Source organism: Mustela nivalis (assembly GCF_964662115.1).
Source record: "Mustela nivalis genome assembly, chromosome: 1".
Classification (NCBI taxonomy): Eukaryota; Metazoa; Chordata; class Mammalia; order Carnivora; family Mustelidae; genus Mustela; species Mustela nivalis.
Genome location: NC_139020.1, coordinates 11,410,117 through 11,436,497, shown reverse-complemented (window position 1 = coordinate 11,436,497; position 26,381 = coordinate 11,410,117). Strand labels below are relative to the sequence as shown.

Here is a 26,381-nt window from a genome sequence, read left to right as displayed (position 1 = left end):
GGAGCGTCAACCTGTTCTAGACCTCGCCCTTGGCCTGGTCGATGGCTGGCTTATCCCTGTGTCTTCACACTGTCTGCCCTTTCTGCCTGTTTGTCTCTGAGTCCCAGCTCCCTGTTCTGGTAAGGACACCGTCACCCTGCATGAGAGCCCATTGTGATGACCCCTTTTTCATTCATCTACACCTGTAAAGACCCGATCTCCAAATAAGGTCAGTCTGAGGTCCTGAGGGGTTAGTACTTCAACACACCATTTTTGATGAGACACAATCCAATCCATGACACACTGTTTTAAGAGACAATAACAAACCTCCCTTTGCTCTAACCTCTCCCCACCCCGCCATACAAGACCGACACAATATTGGGGTTCGTGGACATTGTGGAAATACGAAACTCTCTGACTTCCCATCAGCTGCCAAAGAGCAACCACGATGGAGAGCGATCACATAAGGTGTCCCCCCCAAGTATCCACAGTGACCTCTAAGATAACTGTGAAAAAAAAAAAATTTCAAATGCAGAAGGGCACTCTCTGTTTTCATCTCCTACAGATACACAGGGTCTAATCTGATGGAACCGGGAGTCTCTGAAAATATGCCAGTTCTATTTCAAAGAGTCAGAACTTGACCCACCTAAGAGGAGAGCTGAAACACTCTGAGCACAGACTCAAGAGGTATAATGGCCCGGGGTCACTCAGCCAGTGACAACAGACCAGAGTCTGACATCCGGGCTCCCAGGGGCCAGCCCAGCACTCTAATAAGGGGATGAGGGTGGGGGAGGTGGCAAGTGACTCCTCGGATGACTCCATGAGCAGGAAGAAGGCTCTAGGCCGGTTTGTGGGCGTCATTCCTCCGTTCAGCCCCACGGAGGCTGGAGAGCTCCTACACATCCCTCTTTTAGAGCAGGTTGTAGGGGGGGGATCCAGGAATCTCCAGTCTGGGTCTCTGAAGAAATGCATCTTACCAACCAGCTTCCAGACAATGCCTCTAATACCTGCACCGCTTTGGCATCAACGCACCCAGGAGAGAACTCCCCCACGTCAGCGGAGGGTTGATGTCTGCTCCAAGTCAGCTCTAACAAGTAAGCGCTTGGATCCCACATTCAGAAAGATCCCAGTCCAAATCCCAGCACCGCCACCTGCCAGGTATACAGCTGAAACCCCTGACTTCACCCTGACTTCTGGAAAATTCCTTCCTCTCCCTGTGTCATTTGGATAAGCGCCCATAATGCGCCCACAGTCGATCCTCCTCAGCCAGCCCAGAGCCGACCTCCAGAAGGGGCGGTTTTATTAGTGATTCTTCCTCGGCAGAAAAGCCTCTGTTGCATGGTGAACCCACGGTGGGGAGTTGTTTTTCAACAAATGAAAACCAAACAAAACTTGATTTTCATTTTATCCAAAGTTATTGCAGAGAATGAACAAACATAAAGCAGCTGTCCCGAGAGGCGTGTGGCGGGTATGTTTTCCTGCTCCCGGAGAGCTCTTTACTCTACTCCCGCAGGCCACGAACGGTTGGAATCTATCAAGGACAACAGTTTAAGAAGGCCGCCTATGGCCACTCCAGTGAGCTTCTTGTCTTGGGTATGTTGGTCTTGGAAAGCCACTCTCCTAGGACAAAGGAAAATAGATGGGCTGTCAACACACGTACCAATTTCTATTGAGAAGATTCTGGTGAATTAAATAATGATCCTAGAAGAAACCCCCAGTGGGTAATGAGGATTTGGTTTCCATTTTCGAGAACAAGAATCCCTTCCAAGGAGGCAAGTCTCCCTGAATGCTCTGTCAATGTTCCCCATCATTGTTACCTTTGTCTCCATGAGGTCAGCAGGTCAGGTTACCCTCGCTCCAATACGCAGGGGAGGAAATCAAGGCTCATGAGGTCAAGAGATTCCCAGGGTCCCATGGCAGAGTCAAGAGCAGGACAGGGGCCTCAGCCACTGCACTGGCCCAGTCCTCTCTGCTGTTCCAGAATGTTCCAGAGTGTTCTGTGCTTTTCTACTCTGTTCCATACGATCCCACACAGTTCCACACTGTCTCATCTGTGCCTTGGAGCCCAAAGCAGGGACTCTTGTCAAACTGTGCCCCTCAGTTTTCAGGCATATTCCAAACACCTAAGAGATTTGTAGAACCTCTTAACTTTACTGTTACTAAGAGTGATCACCCTCTGGCCATGTTTAACCTTAGTAATGTCCACGAGTCTCTCAGACACAAGAAAGGAAGCTGGGCAGCCAAAATGCAAATGTTTGCAGGAAAAAAAAAAAAAAATATATATATATATATATATATAGGGAGCCTCCTTAGTCATCACCTCCATGTCTACGAGTTTATTAGAGATCTATCAAGGAGAAAGACCCCTAAGGGATCACAGGGCAGCCCCTCATTTCACAGATAGGGACACTGAGGCCCAGGGAGGTCCCAGGCAAGACACAGCTGGAGACTGTCTCTTCATTGTGAGTTTGATGCTGTTTCCAAAAACCAAAGTCCCTCCCTGGGCTTCTTTCTAGGAAAGGTGTGTGTGTGGCAGTGGGGGTGGATCTCAAAGTGCTGGTCCCAGAGCTGAGTCCTGCCAGTGGTTCAGGCTGGGTGGGGGTAAATCTATACTCTGAGCCTGTTTCCCCACCTGATAAAGGAGGAATAATAATAACGCCACCACCAACCTTAAGGAGCTATGAAGTGAAATGAAGCCTATTGGGGAAAAGGCTTAGAAAAGGGTCTGGCTGGGTCTCACTTCTCAGCAAACATGATCACTCATGCCCCACCCTCCATCCACATGCTCCCTGACTTACAGCTTTCTAGGAACTGAAGTTGCCATTTAAATTAAATCACCACTCGCAGTTACACTGGGTTCCCTGGAATGATCCACAGCAGAGAAAGAGGGGTTTTGTTCTCTTGAGGGGTCACCCTCTATCCATTTGTGGCTGGGCAGAGGCTGCCATTACATTCTGTGGTCCTGGCCATCCTGGGGGTCTGGCCCTGTTCCTCTAGGGAAATCAGTGTTCCTGGTTGCTCTGAGAAAGTGGACTGTCCTGTAGGCATTTGGCAGTGAGAGATGTCCCTGAAAATGGGGCAGTCCTTGACCTCCTGATGGGTTCATGGGCAGTCAGCAGGTGCCTCTAGCCTTCTGCATCCAAACACACCCTCAGAACAACATGGGGTACAGCCCCTGCCCCTTTCCTTTTTCAGATTTGGGTAGAGACCCCCGGGCTTACAAGCTCCATAGTAATTCCCTTCATGCGTGTGGGGGGTGTGTGGCCCTGATAAGAATCTGTTTTCTTGGCTGTAATTCTCTTCCCCTGTCCAGGTGACCAACTGCCACAAGACTCAAGTCTGTGAGTCCCAGCTCTGCCCCTGACTTGGTGGTATTCTAGCAGGGTGAGTGAGAAAAGCCAGATGCAAAACATGCTATTCATAGGAACTTAACTTTGAGACATAAGCAGCGGCCCCACACATTCCTGCATGTAAGTTTCGATTACACTTCTGTAAGAAAATGCACAGAAGCCCTTCTAGAGCTTAGATCATTAGGTACAAGATCAATCACACTAGACAGATACACACATTAGGAAACAGACAAAATCGAGCTAGTGTTTACTATCTTACAAGTAGGGCAGAGAGACGGCCATGTGAAACATGCAAGGTACAGAGCAGCCAACTGTCCTCATGAACAGCATGGTCCTCGCTCTCTTGAAACAAAGACAAAAATTAGAACTTAGAGCTCTAGTGCCAGCTTCTCTGAGGACCCTCGCTGCCCACCCTCCAGACTGAATCGGCACCCCCAGCCCCCCAGCTGGCCGTTTGTCCTGTGGGCCTGTCTTCCTCTCCTCTGCCCCCTTATCCCTCTGTGTACACTCAGAACCATGGGCTGTCCCATGAGGGGCAGGCCTTCCACACATGCTTGGTGAGTAAAGGACTGACCATGAGGTCTGGCTATGAGTGATAAGGACTTGGGGAGCCGGGGGGATCCTTGTACAGACATGTGTTGGACAGCAAGAGCAAAGACTCGCCCTCCCAGGGCTCATCAAGCGAGAGCAGAGACCACATCGTCCTCTGCTCACGTGTTTGCCTGGTTGAGAGCTACTCAGTCTTCTGACCATTCTCACCCAATGGCACACACCAGTTTGGAACATTTAAACCAGACTTTACAAGAAGGCTGAGGGTGCCGGGAGGAAAAAATAAAATAAACAGAATACAGTTTATCATACTCAGCTTGGGTTCCTGCACGGGGTGTGTTCCTGGCTGTCCTGAGGCCACCTCTGGGGTGAAGGTAGAAACCATCTTTCTTCTTCTAGGAGCACCTTTCAGCCCATAGAGACCCCTCAACATCTAAGGGAACAAGGTCCAGAGAGAGAAACTTAGAGAACCCCTTCTCCTGTCCAGAGCAAATTCTGGCTCCCAGTGTCCTAAGAAGCAACACCCACAGATGATTGAGAATGAGAGAGTAACCCACCCCAGGAGGATGCCTACAAGGTGTGGACTTACCCATAGGACAAACACAACAGAATATAACACAAGAGGGGCTCCTGGGTGGCTCAGTGGGTTAAAACCTCTGCCTTCAACTGAGGTCATGATCTCAGGGTCCTGGGATCGAGCCCCACATCAGGCTCTCTACTCAGCAGCGAGCCTGCTTCCCACCCCACCCCCACTCTGCCTGCCTCTCTGCCTACTTGTTATCTCTCTCTGTCAAGTAAATAAATAAAATCTTTTTTTAAAAAAGGAAAAGCCCAACACACACACACACGCACGCACGCACACGCGCAGCGTGCATCACATGTATCAAAATCAAGCTATGTAATAGAGGGGCTATAACAAGACTGGGGCCCCTTTCCTTCCTGGGCGCAGCTGAGAGGCTGATCTGTACCTAAGACTAAGAGGTAGCATGGCCCATGGGAGTAAGAGCCCCAGAGGGCAACAACTGCTTCCTGGAGTGTAACAGGCGTGGCAGAAAGTTCCTGGGGGTCACAGCTGAGAAAGAAAGAGGCTAAGGAAGCAGATCAGAAAGGGAGGCTTGGCAGAGCCCACAGGGTGGGAGAGAGCAGAGAACCACCACCCCAAGATTCCAGCTTATTTCTGCAGCTGTCTGGGCAAGACTCCTTCTTCTTTGCCATTCTTTTTCTTCTCCTGCTCTATCAGAACTTCACCTCACCTGGTCGCCTATTACCTTCCCTTCTTCTTTGGCACCAGAACCTTGGTTTAAGTCAGGAGTATAATGGGCTCAGATGTCTGATTACATTCCCCCAGCATCTCCTACAGCTAGGTTGAGCTATATGATCAGTAAGTTCTAGTTGATAAGACCAAAGGCTATGTAAAGGATGCTGATTGGGCTGGGTGGTGTGCTTCTTTGCCCTCTGTCATATTTTTCCCTACCACTTGGAATGCAGGTCTAATGGCTGGAGCTCCAGCAGCCATCCTGGACTGTGAGATGATCTTGAGGGTAGAAGCCAAACATTAAAATAGTAGAACAAAAAGCTAGAGGGACTCACCCGAGCAGCGCTGGCACCGCCTATCCCCAGATTTCTTTTACAAGAGATGGGGGCAATATATCTGGTTTTAGCTACTATTATTTTATGTTTTCCACTTTATTCAGGGGAACCTACTACCAATATAAACCCCCACCCCAAAGGGGAAGAGAGCTCTTCTTGTTTTATGTGGTCAAGGGTGGGTCAGGCCCAGGGAAACATTTTTCCTACTTAGAAAATGCAGATTAGAGTTACATGCAAACAGGGGTTAGGGCTATTTCAATAACATATTATAGTAGAATAAACTACCTCTACACATAGTAGCTTGAAACTATCATTATTTTTTTATTTATCAAGGCCCTGAAGGTTAACAATTTGTTCTCAACCATGCAGGAGCACTGTCAATGGATGCATGTTGACGGCACCACCCAGCCTAGGATGGAAAATTCTCCCTGGTGCAAAAGGGAACAAAAGCAGTTTGCAGCATGAAAGCAATTGCTCAAGCCTGATAACGGTCCTAGGGGGAAGTCCAAAATGAGAAATGGGAGGGTGTTTAATGTGCTGACGCTCAGTGGGGCCTCACACACGCCCAGCAGAGGTAAGTAAAAGCTTTGACTGCCCTTACAGCAGCCTGGAGTCAAATCCCACAGCATCTGACATTCAGTGATAAATGGAGGCTGGCTGCAGACAAGTTCTGTCCGTCTGAGGCTGAGTGGTAATCTAGGAAAGAAAGATGGCCGCCAATGGGAGCTTCCCCTCCCCCAAATGGGAAAAGAAAAGCAGAGAATGGGAACAGGGCTCAGTTACCATATCGACCACAGTCTGAAGGTGACGGAGGAACGTGAGGGCTGGGAGTCACTCATTCATTCACTCATTCTACAACTACTTACTTGGGACTTTACATGTCCCAGGCACACTCCTAGCCCTGAGAATAAGACATTTGCAATATGATTTTATGTGGGAAAGAAAATAAAGCTCAGAAGAAAAGGGGTGCAGTCACGACAGGATTATGGATCAGGGAAGGCAGAAGTGTGACTCGCCTGCTGCCCTGGGGGCGCCCCAGGGAGAAGGAACTGCAAGAGCAATGGTGTGAGGCAGGGATGAGGCTGGGTGTTGCTGACAGGCCATTGGGGCATGCGTGGTTGGAGCATAGCAACTGAGGGGCATGGAGGGAAGCAGGACCAGGAGTCTTAGGGCAAGCAGAGCCCCATATACTCACACGGCCTCTCTCTCCATGTAGCTAACATGAGTGTTGGACCTCAAAATGGTGGCCAGTTTCCAAGTACAAAAGCTCGGGGGCAGGATCAGGTGGAGCCATTGGATCCTGGGATTTAGCTGAGTCTATTGACAAGCCTCTGAAAGCTTTGAGTGAGAAGGACAGACCTGACCCAACTTACATTTTCTTAAGAACCGGGGTGGTCTCCAGTGTTCATTGGAGGAAGCTTGGGTATTGGTCATTTGTCCACAAGAAAGTGAAGACCAAAGGCTCAGACCAGCACACTCCTGACATAGTGGGGGGTGGGGGTGGGGGAGAGGAAGCGGAGAAAGAAGACCCCATGGCCTGTGTCCCGTTTCATTCTCTCCCCACCACCAGCTACAGGCCCCACGCATATGCATGGGAGGGGGCGAGCTCTGGGGGGACAGCTCCCCTTGGCCCCAGGCACTCTTCTCCCCATGGAGAGGGATGCAGCCACAACAGGACTGGAGTGAGACCCCTAAAGTCTGGGCCCAGAGCAAGCTGCCTGAGTTCAGGCATTCAAAGAGACTTCTGATTTAGACTGTGACTACAGGGAACCAGAAGCATCCAGATTTGACCATCAGGACATAGTATAGATGAGCCATTAATTCCCCAGCAGGTAGCATCTCCTCCTCAGCACAGAGACTCCCACATGTGTACGGCGACGGTGTAGCCTCAGAGTAGGAGGATGTTTCCAAGATCCACTCGGCATCCCAGCAGAAGGAACTGGGGAGTGACACCAGGGGAGCAAACATGAGCTCTTACCCAGGGTTCTTGGTCAGGGCCTAGAATCTGCAGAAAGCCAGCCCTCTTTCACAGATATTTAGAAGAGGCTGGGTTTAGAGGCCACACAGCTTGGGTCCCAAACCAGGACCCCTCGCATACCCTTGCTCTCTCCCCGCTCTCCAAGGCTCAGTGATGGACAAGAGACAGGTAAAAATAGGCAAGGTGACAGTGGAGTGATAGATGGGGAGGACAGGGAAGAGTGACATCAAAAGAAACTGCACATGGACATACGTTGGGGGTTTTCCCTGGCTCATGATGCCTCTCTTTCTTGGCACGATAGTTGGCATCTATTACTGGGGTAATAAGACAAAGAGAATTTCATTTGCCAAAGTCCTCTTAGGAAAAGCACTACATTTGACTCAGAGACATAGGGTGATGAGTTGCAAGGTTCTACACAGAGGAGAGAGAAATCTTCTGAATTAGGTGAGTTCTATTAACCAGAGTGGAGAGGGATGGCTTTGGGAGGCAAGTTTAGGACCTGGGCTGGGACCAGGGGCCATAACGGGGTGAGGAGCTGGAGAGATTGGCAGGGAAAAGGGTAAGAGGAGAGCAAAATCTTCAAGTGGCTAGCAGATGTGGGCAAAGAGAAATGGCTGATGGCGTCCAGGCTGCTTGCTGCTGGTGCGTATGGGGCAAATTTTGGAGACCCGTGAGCACAGCTTGAAGCCACACTACTGTGGCAGCCTATCAATACCATAAAGGCGGAAAGGCGGCAGAGAAGGGGGACACCCAGAGGGCATCCCGTGAGGACGCTCCAGCAGCAGTGAGCCAGCCCTTTTGCTTCGATTTTGTTAGAGCAGCTCAGAGCAAGCTGGTGGTGGAGGCATGGAGAAGCAGCCAGTAGGACCAGCCCAGTTAGTGCAAGCCGCACCAGGAAGCAAAGGGGTTCCATCCAGGCTGGTACCCACAATGCTGCTTTCCCCTCCCCGGGACTCTCAGCTTGGCAGCATTTTGGATATGAGGAGGGAGAGCTGCCTCAATTCTCCCCTTTGATTTAAAAAGAAAGAAAGAAAAGAAAAAAGCCATCAGCCCTGCTGTGTTGATGAGCAGGCAAAAATCTGGAAATTCAGGCAAGTCCCCGCTCCATCAGGGCAAGTGAAAACTTGCCCCAAGTGCCCTATTCTGCTTTCGCCAGACTCACCACCAATGTCGGGAAGCATCATGTCAGTTGATACAGTGTTACTGCTCTTCCTGATGCTCTTAACAGTATAATATTTCCCGTCTCCTCCAACGGACCCAAGCAGCTGCTCTGTGCCAGGGAAAATGAAGGTCATAATAGGCGACGAAGGAGCGTGAAATTGGCCCTGACCTTAGGGTCCAGGCAAGGTGGGAAGCGGTGCCAGTTTTCACAGCTGCACCCCGTTCCTGTAGGGGTGTGTGTGGGCGGGGGGAGCTGATGGAGGCCAAACCCACACTCAGGAAATTCTAGAATATTCTGGCATTCCAGCCACCATTTGGTTAGAGTAGGTCCCATCATAGCGAGAGAACCCTGCTGACCAAGAGACTGTCAGTCCACAACTTCTGAGAGGGCTTTCTCTGCTGGAAGACGGCTGCTGTACACAAACGCACATCTGTGAGCATGGACGTGAGCTCAAGAATGAGAGAACAATTCTTCCCTGGTGGCCTTCATCTGGGCTCTGCGCACAGTGATACGGGGCTGGCCCCACACTCTCTCTGGGCCTCATTTTCCAAAACTGCAACATGGTCCTTTGCTCTCCCAACTGTATGGGGCATAAGGCGAAAAGGATTTAGCAGAGATGGTTGGCAAAACAGAAGTGGTAAGGTATTCCTTGGAATCTAACGTGCTCATCCCGGCCAGGAGAACCCGCCAAGCGGCAGGCACCGCAGAGCACCTGCCTGCAAATCCGGGCTGTGGGAACATCTGGCCCAGAGCTTGTTTTCCCACCTCCACAGTCCCACTGGACCATTTCCGATTGCAACATTTCTGAAAACATGTTCTAACTGATTGACAGACCAGAGGAAGGCAGTGTACCATGTCTCAATGCTTCCAGGAATTGCTTCTAAAAATAGATTGCGGGGGAGGGGAAGTGGTCCCCTTCCCCCCACCCCCAGCAGGGGCTAGGGGGCCTCCCACTCCCCCCACCTTCCTGGTTTGTCTTTCCATCCTGTTACCATGCACCCTTCCAGCCACTGGGCTCGTTCCCAGTCCCTCCTATTTCTACCCCTACCTACAGCGCTGTTTGTCTTTCTTTTACAGACCAGACCCTGCTGGTCGGTAGAAGGCCACTGCTGGAAGCCATCTCTCCCTTCTCTAAGCAGTTAAAGCAAAGCCCTGGGGTCCTTAAAACCATGGTCCTAATAGTGTCAGTTTTCACTGGGAGCTAGATCCCAGTGAAGCTCCACCCGGCTTCCTGAAGAAACACCCCAGGCCTCACCCCAGCTCACTGACCCTGGCTCCGTGTTTAACAAGACCCGGGTGCTTCCCCGGCTCTGGTCTCCAGCAGCTCTAATTACCTCCCCTGGCCCCGAGAGGCAGGCCTCACGGCTCATCCGTGGATCGTCACCTGATATTGCTAGTCAGGTGTTCATATGTGCACTTCACGGCCTCAGGGGGATTGCACATCCTTAGAAGGCAGGGAGCCTATGCTTCCCGAAGGACCTGACACAGGGCTCTGCACACAGACACCCAATGAACTTGGTCCATCTGTCTAGATGTGATCTATGTGCTTGTTCATTCACATATTCATTGAGCACCTAGGAGGGGTCCGCCCCTATTCAAGGGGTCAGGATACAGAGACCGCTGCTCCCATAGAGACCCCCGCCGAGAGTGCAAGAAAACAGACACACATCAATAGGTAGGTAAGTAAGCCACGAGGCCATCTGAGCTGCTGTTGAGTGCCACGAGGAAGGTAAAGCTGGCAGGAGAGACAGCGGCCAGTGGGGTGGGGTCGCCATTGGGATGGATGGTCTGAGGCAGCCTCCTGAGATTTTCATATCTGCACCGAGAGCCTAGGGATGAGAAGGCACGGGGCTGAGGCTTCCAGGTGGAGGGAAGGGTGAGGGCTAGGATCCCACAGAGGGGGCGCCTGGACCATGTCCCTGCATCGGTCTGTCTACCCTGCCCCACCACAGGTGATCACATTCCCGCACATCTCGTCCGTCCACCACCAACCTCCTGGGCAGGACAAATCTCAGAACAATGCACAGCCCTCCCTCGCTGTCCGCAGCCCCTGCTCCTTTGCCCACCCTTTTCTCCAGAGCCAACTTTGCTCTTGCTTTAAACACGGTGGCGACCTCATCAAATATCCGTGTGCCCAAGGGACAGAGATGCAGACACAGGGCTTCTTTTAACAACACTATACGTAAATAGTCTCATTTTCCTAGTCGGGACCAGGTGAGGCCATCCTGACCCTGACCCTGACGAACTACCCAATGCGTGGTCTTCCAACAGGCATCGCCCTCATCTGTTTCATTAGAAACACAGACTTTCAGGCTCTACACGAACGTACTGAATGAGAATCTGTAGATTGACGAGACCCCAAGGTCATCGGATCGAGAGCCGAGTTGTGCCTCCAGACTCCACGATCTCTGGAAACTACCGCACGAGTCCCATAGAACAGCTCATTCTACTGTGAGTTCATAGGGCACGGGGAGGGTACGTAGCCTGCCCAAGCTCACAAGCTTATTAGTGGGAGGCTGAGTGTGAGCACCTGTGGGGCTGACTGTAGAGACCGGCCTCTGACCACCCATCCCATCAGATGCGGAGTCACTTCAGAGGTTACAGGGTCAGCTCTGGGGCTGTGAGAAAATACTGCCCACTGGGGGAGGGGGAGCGTAAGCACTGCTGTCTACCAGTTCTGGGGGCCAGAAGTTCAAGATCAAGGTGTCAAGCAGGGCTGTTCCTCCTGGGACTGCGAGCAGAAGCCTGTCCCAACCCTCTCCCCAGCTTCCAGTGTTTTGCTGGCAATCTCTCATGTTCCTTGGCTTCTAGAAGCATCAGGATCTCTGCCTTCATCTGCAGGTGTCTCCATGCCCAAATTTCTCCCCCTTTCCTAAGGACAGCAGTCATATTGGACCAGAGCCCACCTTCATGACCTCATTTTTAACTAATTCTATCAGCAGTGACCCTCTTTCTAAATGAGGTCACATTTGTGGGACAGGGGTGAGGACTGTGGTGTGAATTTAAGATATAGTCCATCTATCACAGAGGTTGATAAAAAATCAGTAACAGTTGACACTGTGCCCTGCAGGGTTCTCCGTGCCTTTACTGGTGTTAACTCATGCACTCATCACCATGAGCAGATGAGATAAGGTCTATTTTCATCCTTGTCTTGCAGACGGAGGAAACTGGGCCACTGCCAGGAAGTATGTCTTGTCCTAAGTTACAACAAGTCAACCAGGGATTGTGGGCTCAAAGTGTGCCCTACAACCCGCTTAGATAGGGTCTGGATTTATACGGACATCACGTTTATGTAATTTTTTTTAGCAAGGTGTTGCTGGGTTTGGGCTCAGTGTGTCCAGGACACTGTCTCTGAAATAGAGCCATACAGGTAGAAGATCCATGGTGTTCAACAGCATAGGAGCAGACAGGGCTAGAAAACCCCACATCCTTGATGCAGAGAAAGCATGCACTTAAAGCAAACAAAACTGGGACTCCCCCTTAGTCTGAATGAAAACCATAAACGAAGTGTCTTTCCTGGAGCCGCACATGTGGCAGGTGCACAGAAAACAGTTGCCATTATACTAATCAGTCACTGTTGCCATTATACGAAGCAGCTACTATGTGCCAGGCTCTGGGCTAGGCACCAGACTTACATCTCCATCTGAGGTTTTTAATAACTCTAGGAGATAAATACTATTATTCCCAGGGGCATCTGGACAGCTCAGTCAGTTTAGCGTCCAACTGTTGGTTTTGGCTCAGGTTGTGATCTCAGGGTTACGAGATTGAGTTCCGCGTCTGGCTCTATGCTCAGCACGGAGTCTGCGGAAGAGTCTCTCCCTCCAACCCCTCCCCCATTCCCTCTCTCTCAAGCACATGCACACACACACTCTCTCTCTCTCAAATAAAAATGGATCAATCCTTTAAAAAAAATACTATGATTCCTAGTGTAGAGATGAGGAAATAGAGGCTCAAATTAGTAAACCTTTGCTTCAAGAGCTAAGGCAACAGGCTAGCTCTGATCCCCAGCCTAGGAATCAAACTCTTCTTTGTAAGACGTAAATAGGCCGAGACCTTGAGCAGAAAAGCCTCCGAGTATGACGGCCCGGGAGATTTGCGTGGATCCCGTGTCTAGGCTACAGCCTCCAAGTTCATATTTCCAGGTCCAAGCGCCTTCTGGAGAGGAAGGCGACGACCCCCCCCCAGCTCCGGTCTCCTTAACTGCACCCTGGGAAGCCTTCACGCCGCCTTTCTTTCCCCCCGGTGGTCTAATCTGAAGTCAGATCCAGCCACTGGCTCTTCCAGCCGGGGAAGGACTGCGAGCCAACGGGAAAACAACAGGTGAGCTTCAAAACAGTCCCCTTCTGTGCCCCAGGCAGGGTGTCTGCCCGGGCGACGGCAGGGCCACACTGACTTCCAGAACCCTCTGTCTCTGCAGGTGTTTTAGGAACTTGGCCTCAGCGCTTCAGTGACCCATATTTTATTACCTTTCAGGTTTCTATAATTCATCATTCACTCCTTTCTGAAACCCTAGAATGAAAGTACAGCAGCTCAGTGCCCCGGCCTCTCCGCATTCTCTCCCCAAACACATCGGCCTGTTTGTTCTCTTTATCCCCGCTCTTCCTGTCGCATTCTGCCCGTTCAATGGGGAAAGAGTGAAACCGGATGGCCGGACCCAGTGCGGGGAAATGACTTCAGAGCCACCTTTGTTTTTCCCTCATTCCTTTGAGCACACTTGGCCCCGCGTCTCTATGAAAGGGCTTGTTTGAACCATTTGGAACATCTAGCGAGCGAGAGATGCTATAGCCAGAACGGCTCGCATCCTTTCAGGCTGCCTGAGACTCTAGGTTCAACTGCCAAATTTTTGCAACAAAACTAACCATGACATTGGACATTGTGTTATAAATTAGCCACAGCCTTCCAAGCAAATTGTCTCTTTTCATTGTATCAATGGAAGCCTTTGGAACATTTGGCTTCAGCTACTGACTTTAGGGAGACTCGGAGAATTATTTTTGTTCTGCCCCAAACCAACCCTTCAGGCATCGAGTTGCATGCGCTAATAATGTATGTATCTTCCTTCACAGTTATCCTCATGGTGCGGACTCAGCGGACGGCTGCAAATCACGTTCCCGGTCCCTGCCTCCCGGTCTGCCGACATACTTTCAGATTTTGATGTGGCAGCATCTCTCCAGTTGTTCTTAAGAAAGAAAGAAAGAAAGAAAGAAAGAAAGAAAGAAAGAAAGAAAGAAAGAAAGAAAGAAAGATTTTATTTATTTATTTATTTATTTATTTGACAGAAAGAGAGAGAGCGATCACAAGTAGGCAGAGACGCAGGCAGAGAGAGAGGAAGGGAAGCAGGCTCCCTACTGAGCAGAGAGCCCAATTCAAGGCTTGATCCCAGGATCCTGGGATCATGACCTGAGCCGAAGGATAAGGATAAGGCTCTCCTTATCCTGCTTTCCACAACGATGACCTAAAGTTCCTTTTAAAAAAGAGTTCTTTTAGAATACGCACGGACAGGTATTAACAGATATTCTTATAGAGCTTAGTGGCATATAGAATTTCAGCATTCGGTCCTCCCAGAAGTGATGAGAATTTCTATTTGGGTTAGGTCACCCTGAGTTTGAAAAGATTAAAAAAACAAAAAACCCAAACACCCATACGCCCATTTGCTTGAGCTCTCTCAACCAACAGCCAAATCAATCTTTTGTTATTAAAAAGGAATCTGGAAAAATGCTCGGACGCCCTCTGATTTTTTTCCCCTGTTTTTCTCCCAACATTTTCCCACATACAAGAGAAGTCATGAGACAAATTTGGACTTGGAAATAATCTTCAGTAGTCAAGTTTATTAAAATCAGGTCCAAATGACATTTTTAAAAAATAAAATAAAACAAACCTCCCTATGATAGCTGTGAAATACACCAACTACATTGACAATCATTAGCGTTTTAAGCAAAACAGAGAGCACTATCATGGTGCAACATGTTTCCACACCAAAAGTGAGGACCACTATGATGATGACACAGCTTTGAAACAAAATCATAAGTCACTATAAGCATCCTATCATCTTGTAACTACTCAACTAACCCACGCTCCCTTCTGAAAATGAGCAAAAAATCACGCTCTTTCCAATTTTCCCAGCAGGAATTTTTTTATTTAGCCTGAACTGTGTCTAACTGTGTCTTAGATTCTGCCAAGGTGGTCCCAGGTGAGAGGGACCGAAACGTCTCTAAGGAGCTCTGCGCCATCCAAGAACACTTACCAAAAGGTGATCCACCTTCTCCTGCCCCTGTTCTCTCTCTCTCTGCTACTAACCACCCCCTCCTCCACCCAGAAGGAAGCTGAGCGCCCCTCTCCCTGCAACACCTTCCCTGTCTTTGCTGTTCCAAACAGAGCTGTATCGGGATGGAACCTAACCCAAAGCACAGTAGGTGTGGCTGTTGCTTCTCAGAGAGATGGTGTAAATTTCAACACCTCGCGTGTCACTTAAATTTTCCAAAGAATTCTTCCCATCTTAGGAGAATGTAGCACTTTAAAAAGTGGCCTCTGTTATTTGATTATAGGTCCACGCTCCAGCCAGTTTAAACAGCAGGTTTTAGCAAAGACAACCTTTTATACTTACTGTCCTTCTTGGAAAGGACAGTCTTTCAAGTGACAACAGGGAGCTCTGAGTGGTGGACAGGCTTTGCGGGGGCGAGGTCTGTCTGTACTTAGAGAAGGGATGGATGGTGTCACATCGCAAACACACATTTCCCCTCACACACTCACTCGGGCTTCGGGTCTCCATTGTCTGCCATTTCAAAGGTTCGAACTCCTTGACCCAAAGAGAGGGTGGCCAGCAGGGTTGGAGGAACGGGCGGGAGACGCTTTAGGTTTCTACACAAGGAAAAGGAAGCCCGACGCACACATCTCCTGGGGTGAAAAGAGTCCCTAACACACACACAGACACACAGACACACACACACACACACACACACACAAACCCGTTTAGGCAGAGACAAGAGTGGTTGTTATGGCGGATGCAAGTTGTTCCCCAAGTATGTCCCGAATGTGGGAGGCCACAGCAGCTGCCTCCCCTCGAGACAGCCCACAGGGCCGCTGCCAGGAGCTATAATGACTTGCTGGCCCTTGCCAGCTGTCACACTTTGCATGCCACCGGAGCTCCGGTCCAGCAGAAGGGGCCGTCCAAGTCACCAGTTTCAACAAGCGCCAAATCCTGTGCCCATGCTGGGCCCGCACGGCCACCCAGAACCCTCTTGTAGGGCTCCATGGAGAGCACTTCTGTGCGCACTGACCGGCGTGTCCGGCTGACAGTGTCCTTGGCCGGGGGAAGGGAGTTCTCCTTCCCAAGACAGAAATGTGGCGAGGTCAAGAGCCTGCTACTAACAGGGACACCCCCAGTAAAGAGGGGCCCTTTGAGGGGGAAAGCAGCCTGCATCTTTCCATTTCTTTGATTCCTGGGGCGCCCCTGCCTGTGGATGGAAAATGTCCAGGGTGCTGTCTGGCCACTCTGTTCCAGGCGTTAGCTTCTGTCTTTCTCACTCACTTCCTCTTCCTGCTGGCAGGATATGGCCTTAGGGCTCCTGCCTAGCATGGGGATAGAGGCAGAATGCCCTAATATGGTACAGCAGCTGGACTGTAGGACAGAGGGGTCCCCAGGGTGAAGGTGGGCACAGCCACCACCGCAGGCTAGGACAGAGTTCACTGAGGTGTGCAAATATGCACACGTATATATTCAGGGACTTGGATGGAACCCAACAACTCATCAACACTGGCTCGGCCTACGTCGGTCCCTCCAGCCTTTCCCCTAGTCGCCAACCCTCCCCATCATGGCCTCTTCTTGGCTTGCTGGAAGCCTGGTCCAGCTGAAGGGGGTTCTGGAAGCTAGCCATTGATAGTGCAGCTCTGCCTCTCCTGTCTGAAGGCACATTGTCAACCCCAGAAACCCACTAACCGCCCTCCCCCCCCCACCCAGGGAGCTTCAGTTATAACACCTAAAGCAAGAATATTTTAAGATACTCAGCCCACAGGGTTTCGGGGAAAATCAGATGTCTGTAAACATGCTTTGAAAAGCAGAAAGCTTCTCAAACGAGTAGTGAGTTGTTTACCTGCTTGGAACTTCTGAGGTTGATTTGCTTGGTCTCTCTCCTTCCTGTCTAGTACATCCCTGCTTGGAGACTCAGCTTCCCCCTCTCCAATCCCCCCCTCCCCCCAGGCTTCTGTCTTTCTTCCCACATGACCTCTCCGACACTTTGTCAAGTCAAGGCCTCCTGAGGGCTGGGATCTCCTCCCCTGTCTCTTCCCTCTCCATGAAACCTACAGGAAACTCCTGGATTAAAGCACATTTTGGCAGTTTGAGCATCTCAAGGGATGAGCCTGTGAGCCAGGGAGATTTCGGACCCATGCCTAGACATCCCCCGGACACACAGTGGTGGCAAAGCACTGCCCTGGGCTTTGGAAGGATACAGAAGTGAACAGGTTGTCCTCTCCCTCAAAACAAGCACAGCCAAATGAGGAGATGATCTTCAATAACACAATCTAGGCCACTATCTGGGACCTGCTATCGATGGTTTGTCAAAAATGAGAAGACGTGGGAAAGATGAGAAATCATCAAGACTTCAAAAAGAAAGTAATACTAGAATTGAACCAAGGCATGGGCAGGATGTCATAGACAGAGCTAGAGGTCAGAAGCAGAATCAGAGTGAGCCTATGGAGCAAATATTGGTGGAAGAAAGTGGGAACAAACCAGCCCTGAAATAAGCAAGCCAGTCAGTAGACTCCTAGAGCTGAAATCAGTTTCCATGGTGGACAGACATCCCTCTTCTTACCTCAAAGAGGACCAATATGGAAAACTCACTTTCTCTCTGTTATCCTTGACATCACACTGTCCAACAGGACTTTCTGTGATGGAGGCTGTCCCAGCTGATAGCTTCTAGCCATTTGGAACTGCTAAATGCTTGCACAATGCTAGCGCAGCTCGGGAATTAAATTTCTAACTTGATTTCATTTTGATTAGTTAGCTTTTTCTTAAGATTTTGTTTATTTATTTGAGACAGAGACAGCACGAGAGGGGCGAAGGACAGAGGGAGAAGAAGAAGCAGGCTCCCCCTGAGCGGGGAGCCCCACATGGGGCTTGATCCCAGGACCCTGAGATCATGACCTGAGCCAAAGGCAGATGCCTAACCAACAGAGCCACCCAGGCATCCTAATTATTTAGATTTTAATAGCCACAGACGGCTAGCCGGTGGTAGGGATTTCGATACCAAAGCGCTCTTCCCTGTGCCACTTTGCCAGCCTATGATGACAGGCTGCAGTAGCATCCTCTGGCATTAGGGCAGAAAACTTCCAGAGCCACCAAGTAATGTCATTTTGGGAAGAGAAAGATATAGTCCAACCCTCAACAGATATGAGCCTGTGGGTGAATTTTTGTTTGTTCGCTTGTTTCTGGTAAGAGGTCAATTTCTGTGTGGTTTTTGCTTCAACAAGAGTTGAGTCACTGGTAGAATGAATACTAGTCCCTTTGGGGGAGGGAAGGTACCTGACCCCCAAAGGTCCTAAGTCCCTTAAAGACCTTTCGATCAGAGGAAGACAGACAGCGAGGCCAGCAGTAACCATTCTCATACTGCTAGTCCCTGAGCCTAGAAATGTGGTCCTCAAAACCTGGCCAGAAATCACACGTTTAAAATAAGAATAAAAAAATTTACTCCCATGTTCACTGCAGCATTATTCACCAAAGTCAAATGTGGAATCAACCCAAGTGTCCATCTAGGAGAAATGGGTATACAAAATAGGGTGTACACACACAACGAACTATCCTTCAGCCTTTAAAAGGAAGCAAAATCTTTTTTTTTTTTCCTAAGATTTTATTTATTTGACAGAGAGAGAGAGAGAGATCACAAGTAGGCAGAGAGGCAGACACGGGAAGGCAGGGGGGCGGGGAAGCAGGCTCCCTGCTGAGCAGAGAGCCCGATTTTTGGGGGGGGGGGTGCGCAATCCGGGACCCTGAGATCATGACCTGAGCTGAAGGAGGTTTAACCCTCCAAACCACCCAGGCGCCCCTAAAAGGAAGCAAATACTAACAACATGGATGCACCTGGAGGACATAAGCCAGTCCCTAAAGACAAATGCTTTACGATTCCACTTAAATGAGGTAGGTAGAGTAGTCAAACGCATAGACCGAAGAGTGGTGGTTGCCAAGAGCTGCACGGAGGTAGGTAGTGAGTCACTGTTCACTGAGCACCGAGCTCCAGTTTTGCAAGATGAGGAGTTCTGTGGTGGGTTGCACGACAGTGTGAATGTAATGTACCTAATACGGCTAATTGCCTACACTACAGTGGTTAAGATAGTATATATCATGCTACTTACTTGCATTGGACTACAGTTGCAAATATGCACATGTATACAATAAAGCAGAGGCAGAGAGAAGGAGGAGGAGGCAGCCTCACCAGTGCAACCAGTCCTCCAGGAACAACCGCATCTCACCCCAAAAGGCGCCGTCCCTCCCCGCCCCCCACCCCGGGGGAGGGGGGCGTCCTGTGACTCTCGCACTGGCGCTCACAATAACCTTGAGTTGTGCCAGCCGCACCTCCGCGCCGGCCGAGGGGGGGCGGCCAATGAGCACGCGCCTGGACCCGGCCTCGCGACCCCATTGGCTGCTCCCGGCGGCCCGCGGCCCCGCAGGTTCCCAAGCCGGGTTTAAAGGGGTCGGAAGCAGGCTGCTGCCCTGCCATCGGCTCCCCGCGCGCAGGTCCGCGGGGAGGGGCGGCCTGCCGAAGGGCCCACCCCGGGGCGTTCCTGAAGGGCGCCCTCGGCCGCCCCCGCCGCCCCCCAGATGTACTATGCGCTTTCCCAGGCGCGCGTGAACGCGGCCCCCGCGACCATGCTGCGGCCACAGCGGCCCGGAGACGTGCAGCTCGGGGCCTCCCTGTACGAGTTGGTGGGCTACCGGCAGCCGCCCTCCGCCTCCTCCTCCTCCACGTCCTCCTCCTCCACGGCGACCCCCCTCCTCCCCAAGGCGGCGCGCGAGAAGCCCGAGGCGCCCGCCGAGCCGCTGGGCGCGGGAGCGGGGCCCGGCGCGCACGCGGGCGGCGGCTCCCGGGCGGACGCCAAAGAGGAGCATCAACAGCAGCTGCGGCGCAAGATCAACAGCCGCGAGCGGAAGCGCATGCAGGACCTGAACCTGGCCATGGACGCGCTGCGCGAGGTCATCCTGCCCTACTCGGCGGCTCACTGCCAGGGCGCGCCCGGCCGCAAGCTCTCCAAGATCGCCACGCTGCTGCTCGCCCGCAACTACATCCTGCTGCTGGGCAGCTCGCTGCAGGAGCTGCGCCGCGCGCTGGGCGAGGGCGCCGGCCCTGCGGCGCCGCGCCTGCTGCTGGCCGGCCTGCCCCTGCTGGCCGCCGCGCCCGGCTCCGTGCTGCTGGCGCCTGGCGCCGTGGGGCCTCCCGACGCGCTGCGCCCCGCCAAGTACCTGTCGCTAGCGCTAGACGAGCCGCCGTGCGGCCAGTTCGCGCTCCCCGGCGGCGGCGCGGGCGGCGGCGCGGGCGGCCCGGGCCTCTGTACCTGCGCGGTCTGCAAGTTCCCGCACCTCGTCCCCGCTGGCTTGGGCCTGGCCGCGGTGCAGGCGCAGTTTTCCAAGTGAGGGCCCGCGCGGGCCGGGTGCGCGACCTAGGCCCGGCCTCCCGCCTCCCCGCTTTCTCCGTGCCCGCGCGCCCTGCACTCGGGGAAGGCTAGCCAAGCACGGAGGGCACGTCCAACCTTCCGGCCCGGAGGAAGGGACCGTGGGGCGCCCCCTTCCCCGCCTCCACCCCGGGGAAATGAAAGTGACGCGAGCGGATGTTCGACGGAGCGTCGGGGGGCCGTTGGGGGTTCTGAGTGGATTCCCGCTGCTTTGGGCAGCAAATGTGCGGTCCCAAGCCCACTCTTGCCCAGCTCCCGTCTCTCCTGGTTTCTGGAGTCGCGCGCTTCGCAGGGGTGGTGCGGATTTTAGGGCACGGCGCGGTGGCTTTGCCTTGCTCTGGGTGCGGCGGTAGGACCGTCCTAGCGCCACGGCTCCAGGAGGCGACACCTGCCCAATCAGGGGCCAAGTGGCTGCTCTCCGCGGGCAGGAAAGGGTTCTTTTCCTTCTCCCCAGCCAGAGGTCACAGACACCCTTGTTCCCACCGGCCAATCCCTGTCAAAGGAGGCTGCCCGACCTCAGGAAGACGAGAAAGACCAATTAGTCCGCGCAGATGGTCCGGGGCTTAGCAGACGGACTGACCCTCGGCGGCGGCGGGACGGTTGGCCTCGCGGTGCCGCGGGAGGTGTAGATAACTCCAGCGTCCTTGGATGTGCTGGGTTGGGAAGTCGGTCCGCTTTTACACTGTGGCTGTTAGAGTGCAATTTTTGAGAATCGCATAAGCAGGTGTTTTGTTGCAAAGATTATTCGCTTTTAAATCCTGGGGTCTTCTTAAAAAGACAGCTTAGAACTTGAGATTCACCATTTTGTTTCCTCTTCCTCAAAGGTAGCGTAACCAACATTTGAGCTTGCTTAAAAACAAAAACCAACCCCTTTTGACGCAGGTGGTGTTCTCAGTTTACTAAAATAGGTAACAGGGCACTTCGCAGTGGCCGCCAGTCTTGTCTGAAAGCACGATCGCTAATTAACTTTCTCATTAAAAGACGCAGAGGAGGACCTGAGCCCCAACCCCGACCCCCACCCCAGGCTCGGCGGGTCCCCGCTGCGGTGGCGACCGCGGGATGGCATTTTCTGCGCTGCCCCTTTGCACGAGGGGTCTTTGCCCAGGGCTAGCTCTGGGCAGGTCTTCCCGCAGCTTTACGTTTGAAGAACTGCCTGGATGACCGGTCTTGATTTGTTACAGTCGTTCACAAATGATTCCACCCGAGATAATTTTATGATCTTTCGGCAGCTTGCTTTGAAGTCTCTGTTTAAGGTTTTTGGTTGTTGGTAGTAGCCGAATTTAACTGGCATTTTCTTTTATCTCTAACTCTGTTTCGTTGCTTTCCGAAGAATCAAGAAAATAAAACATTTAAAGACCTAACATTTTCCTCTGATTTGTTTGTTAATAAAAATGCCCTGGTGGGGCGCCTGGGTGGCTCAGTCGGTTCAGCCTCTGATTCTCCATCTCTGCTGAGGTCTTCATGTCAGGGTCCAGAGTTCAAGCCCCACACTGGGCTCCACACTGAGGGCAGAGCCTACTTAATTAAAGTTAAAAAAAAAAAAAAGTCTCCGTGCGCTGGTGAATTCAGATTCTCGGGATGAAGGTTAGTAGTTAAATGTGACTAGAGTTCCAAGTTTTTAAAGCTGGCTTCCTGATTTGTAAAGTGATCTAATGAACAGGAGTCTGCTTGTCTAGTTCAGGCTTGGGGCAGAAATTTAAGGACCCAACCTGAGTTGATGGTTGTCAATTTCAGGAATTCACTCTTTCAGCCAAGATGGGCCTCTTGACTATTTTCTTCTACTAAAAATGAGTTTAAAACACACTGGTCACAAAATTATTTTGTATATCAACATCCCTCTCAAAAGGATGGGCGTTTTCAACTCAGTGGGCAGAGGCTTAAAAAGTGTCATACAGCTAGCTATGAGCTTTCCCCCATTCTTCCCACAAGGTTGGAAGTTTCTCCTAGGAAGTTGGGACCTCGGACATCATTCTGAGAGGTGAAGACAGCTCCTCTGGGTGACTGGTGATGTTATAAAGAATTTTATGTTGACTTGCTCATGTGCAATCTTTAAACATTTCATAGTTATTAATGAAATCCAACCACTGTTTAAAGGCAGGGGGTTAATAAAAGAGAAAGTGATGCCTTTAATCTGCAGAAAAGGAAAGAAAACCTGAGGTGACGTCATTGTATCCATGTTGGTTTATCTGAGGTAGGCAAGCACTTAAGAATGGTGAGCATTTATCTGGGGAACGTGTTGTGGGGGAGGGAGCGGTGCCCACTACTGGAAGGATGGTTAACCACCATGTTGGTTAAGTGTCTGTTTCCTCAAGGAGGAGGCGGGAGAGGGTATGGCAGAGAGAAACTCTTACGCACCAACCCATTTCAGAAAAGAGCTTCTCATTCTTCCCAGACTCTGCCATCAGAAAAGTCACAGGCTTTTGGAATAAGTAAATTTGAATGGGGAAAAATAAATAAATGAATAAAATTTAAAAGTAAATTTGAATGGGGATTTTCTGCCTAGTTAATCCCCATCCTTGCTCATCTTGCTTCTTGACAAGGAACCCAAAGTAAAAACTCAACAGCTAAGTCAAAATCTCATCAGATACCCCCTGAAAAAATATATATATTTCCGGGAGATTAGAAATAAATAATTCCCCCTTCAGTCCCTACTCCATCACCATATGCCACCATCATTCCAAAAGACACAGGAAAGAACAGGGCAAGAACAGGTGGGTGGGCTCCCTGCTTCCAGTCTCTACTTATAATTCAGAGTAAGTACCCATACCTTAGAGAAAAGGTAATAATACGTGTGATTTTTTTTAAACTTAACTGAGAAAATCATGCTTTCTAGAATGGCTAAGGATTATGAATGCATTTAACCAGGACCTGCTGGGCTGTTATGAGGCTCATCAAAATATTTAAGTTATCCACATAGCATCTCTTGGCTGTGGCACTACACAAGATTAGCAGACTCGCTCCTTATAAGATGACATCCTGAAAAATTGCATCAGCGAGCATCCAAGAGTCCTATAGGATGAAACAGAAAAAAAAGGTAACTATATACAGTGTCCTTAATGAAAGCTAGACCTCCCAACGTCAGTCTGTGGCAAGGCGGAGCCTGGAGCAGGTACGGTGTTGAAGCCTAGACACGTATGGGGTAGCCTGTGGATCTTTCAGATCTGCAATGCTATGTCGTGTGCAAAAGAGCTAGCTGATGTGCCCACCTCACTTGATTTTAGCCAAAGCGAGCTTTTTGCAGAAGAACAAATTTAATCTGGTCTTTGAAGGGACCAGTGGGGAAGAAGAGAAGGAATAAGGGAGTCTCCTTGAGAAAAGTCCATCAGACCTCAGAAGCAAGATAAGGAACACGTGACTCACAGCCCAAAGAGACCCCTGCTCCCGGCCGACCACGAACACGCAATCCCAGTGGTTGGGGAGAATGGAACCTAAGCGGTAAATGCACACAGCCCTGAGAAATTACGTTGTTAGAAGTGCGGAAGGTCAGGTGAGCAATCGGTAAACAGAGCAGATCAAATGCACTGTGGGATTTACCTAGCCCGTAGTGATGGTCTATTTACAGATATTCTCCTCTAAGGGAAGCTGATTACACCAGGTCTGAAAATATAACCTTGCGAAATATATGGGGTAAGTGCCCCCATCAAGGAAGAGGTACGCTCCAAGCATGGAAAGTAATTTCCCAAAGCAATTTCCAAGCAATTTCCCAAAGGTCCGATTATTAACAATAGAGCTTCATGTACCCCTCTAGTTCAGGGTCACCCACTCAGTCTTTGTGGACTTGCCTAGTGCGTAGGAGAGGCTGGGTCAAAGTTAACCACCAATATTCAAAGCCTCAGTCCACTAGCTAGACCTCTTGGAGCCTAAAGAAGGTAGAGTATAAAGGAAACCAGCAAGAAAAAAGGCTTTTTTCTTTTTTTCACCACACAAGGATGCTTCATGAACTTGCTGAGGACAAGAGGATATCTAGTAAGAGCGGCTACACCGATGCCTTTTCTCTCCACAGCACCGAGCACATCTGTTAGGAAAGTGCATCTCTTCCAGAAGGCACGGTCCTCCTCATGAAATACCCCTTCCATTTCTGCACACTCAGCAAATCTCCAATAAGATCACCCCCTTTATGGAAGTGGGCTCAAGAAGCAAAAGTGTTAAAAACGTCATATTTTTCTAAAACGCATATTCACTTTTTTCAAGCAGGTTTTAGCTGAAAGGAAAACATCCTTTTTTCCAGGCAAGGTCCAGATTATCTTATTACATTTAAGGTGCAGAAAAGGAGTAGTAAGATGGTCTACGAGCTACCCAGAGGCTAGCCTCGTTATTTGTGGAGATGCCGCAAATGACTTCTTCAAGCCCCTCCCATTCTGTCCTTTCGAACTAAGCCCAGCTTAAAAGCTGAAATGCCCGATCAGAAATAAGCCAAATTCTTTCTGTTCACAGGGGATTAGCTGCTCCTTCAGAGAACTTTCCCCTTTGTGTCCAGCTGAAGGGCCAGAGCTCAGGCGTTGAGCACAGGATGATTAGGTCAATAGTCCACATCTTTACACACTACAGGCTGCTTGGTGCTCCGGGAGGACATCACCTGGATGGAAAGCAAAGGGAGTGCGTTTCTCCTTCACTCGGCCTTTGTCAATGACCACAGAGGACAGAGCAGGTGGGCCACACCCTGGACAAAGGCCACCAGTGCCAGATCCTCTCTTTAAAGCCTACAGAGTGCTCATGAGGCAAGAGAACCTGGGGATTATCTGTCCACCCTGCCCCCTACTGAATAAGGCAGTGGAGGCCTGGGAAGTTCAAGAGATAGTCAGAGGCAGCCTTGCCAGGGACAATACCTGCTTGGAGGAAGCAAAGGTGCTTCCTCCTTGGCTTGTCTTGGTGGGACTAGAATGTCCTGGAAAAGGAATTGTGGCGAGAGATGAACCCATTCTTCCTGCCTCCTGGAAAATCTCTGACCTTTGTGCCCAGCCCTCGGGCTGCCCCCTCTGAGCCGCACTGAGAAAAGGCACACTCAGGGCCAGTCCCCCACCAGGGGCCCAGCTGCATTTCAGCCACCTGAACTTTCTCTGGCAGCCTCGCCCCCTAGCCCCGAGGGAGGCCCAGATTGGTGACAGGGAGCGGCAGAGGCGCAGCAAACCCTTTGAGAGAGCCTCCGATGGTGACATGTTTGTCACCAGTTTCAGAAAGCAACTGGCAGAAGGCGAGGGAGCAGACATCTGACGGCCAAGGGCAAAGAGTGTCCTGGGGGCTCTCCCTTCTGGGATGCCTTTCACCCTGCCCACATAGACGCTCGGTGTTCTGATGCTCGTGGCTCTGATTTTCTCAACAATGTCAGCATCTTGTTGCCAAGTGTTTTTCATGGATGTGAATGATTTTCCAAGGGCCTGATCGGCAGGAATGAGCGCTGGCTGCCGCCAAGCCCCGAGAGAGAGAGAGAGAGAGGACAGGCACCCCGAGCCCTGAACGGGGAGCCCCAGTCAGAGGTAGGTGATGGAGCCTGGAAAAGCACTTGTTGTGGATGGGGAGCACCAAGATCAAGGACTACCGTGGGAGCGCCTGGGCGGCTCAATCGGTTCAGGGTTTGCCTTTGACTCAGATCATGGTCCCAGGACCAACAGGGAGCCTGCTTCTCCCTCGGCTGCTCCCCCTACCTGTGCTCTCCTGCTCTCTCTATCAAATAAATAAATAAAATCTTTATTAAAAAAAAAAAGAAGAAGAAGTAAAAGAAGAAGGGCTCTCGTGTCCCAGCAGCTTCTAAGTAATCCAGATACCTCCTTAGAGAATGACAAAGTGGTACAACCTGGAGACTCCAAGATCACAAGTTCAGGTTAGAGCACTCATCTGTGCTGGGGGCGGGGGCAGGAAGGAGGGAGAAAGAGAGAGAAGGAGAAGCTAATTGACCTGGGGGCAGGCAGATGATAGAGCATCACAACTAGGAATAACAATGATAGCACTACTGACGGGAGCTAACACTGTTCATAGGGTGCCACGCCGTGTTCTAAGCATTTTTACATGCGTGACTTCATTTCGGGGTGCTCTGATTACACCATTTTACCGACGAGAACAAAGAAGCACGAAGAGGTAAACACTAGGGAAGCTGAGGCTGGTTAAGGGAACTTGTAGA

At 50.9% G+C, this 26,381-nt stretch overlaps 1 protein-coding gene across 1 annotated transcript; it reads left to right on the top strand.

Annotated features, from left to right (window-relative positions):
* Positions 1–19,289: 19,289 nt before the first annotated feature.
* OLIG1 (oligodendrocyte transcription factor 1) lies at positions 19,290–21,627 on the top strand. Its single transcript, XM_082724047.1, has one exon. It carries the CDS (start codon positions 19,419–19,421, stop codon positions 20,226–20,228), a length of 810 nt encoding a protein of 269 aa, XP_082580173.1. The 5' UTR covers positions 19,290–19,418; the 3' UTR covers positions 20,229–21,627.
* The last annotated feature ends 4,754 nt before the right edge of the window (positions 21,628–26,381 follow it).

What these genes read in the sequence shown, in the direction of transcription:
- OLIG1 (XM_082724047.1), top strand. Translation starts at nt 19,419, where the DNA reads ATGTACTATGCGCTTTCCCAGGCGCGCGTGAACGCGGCCCCCGCGACC.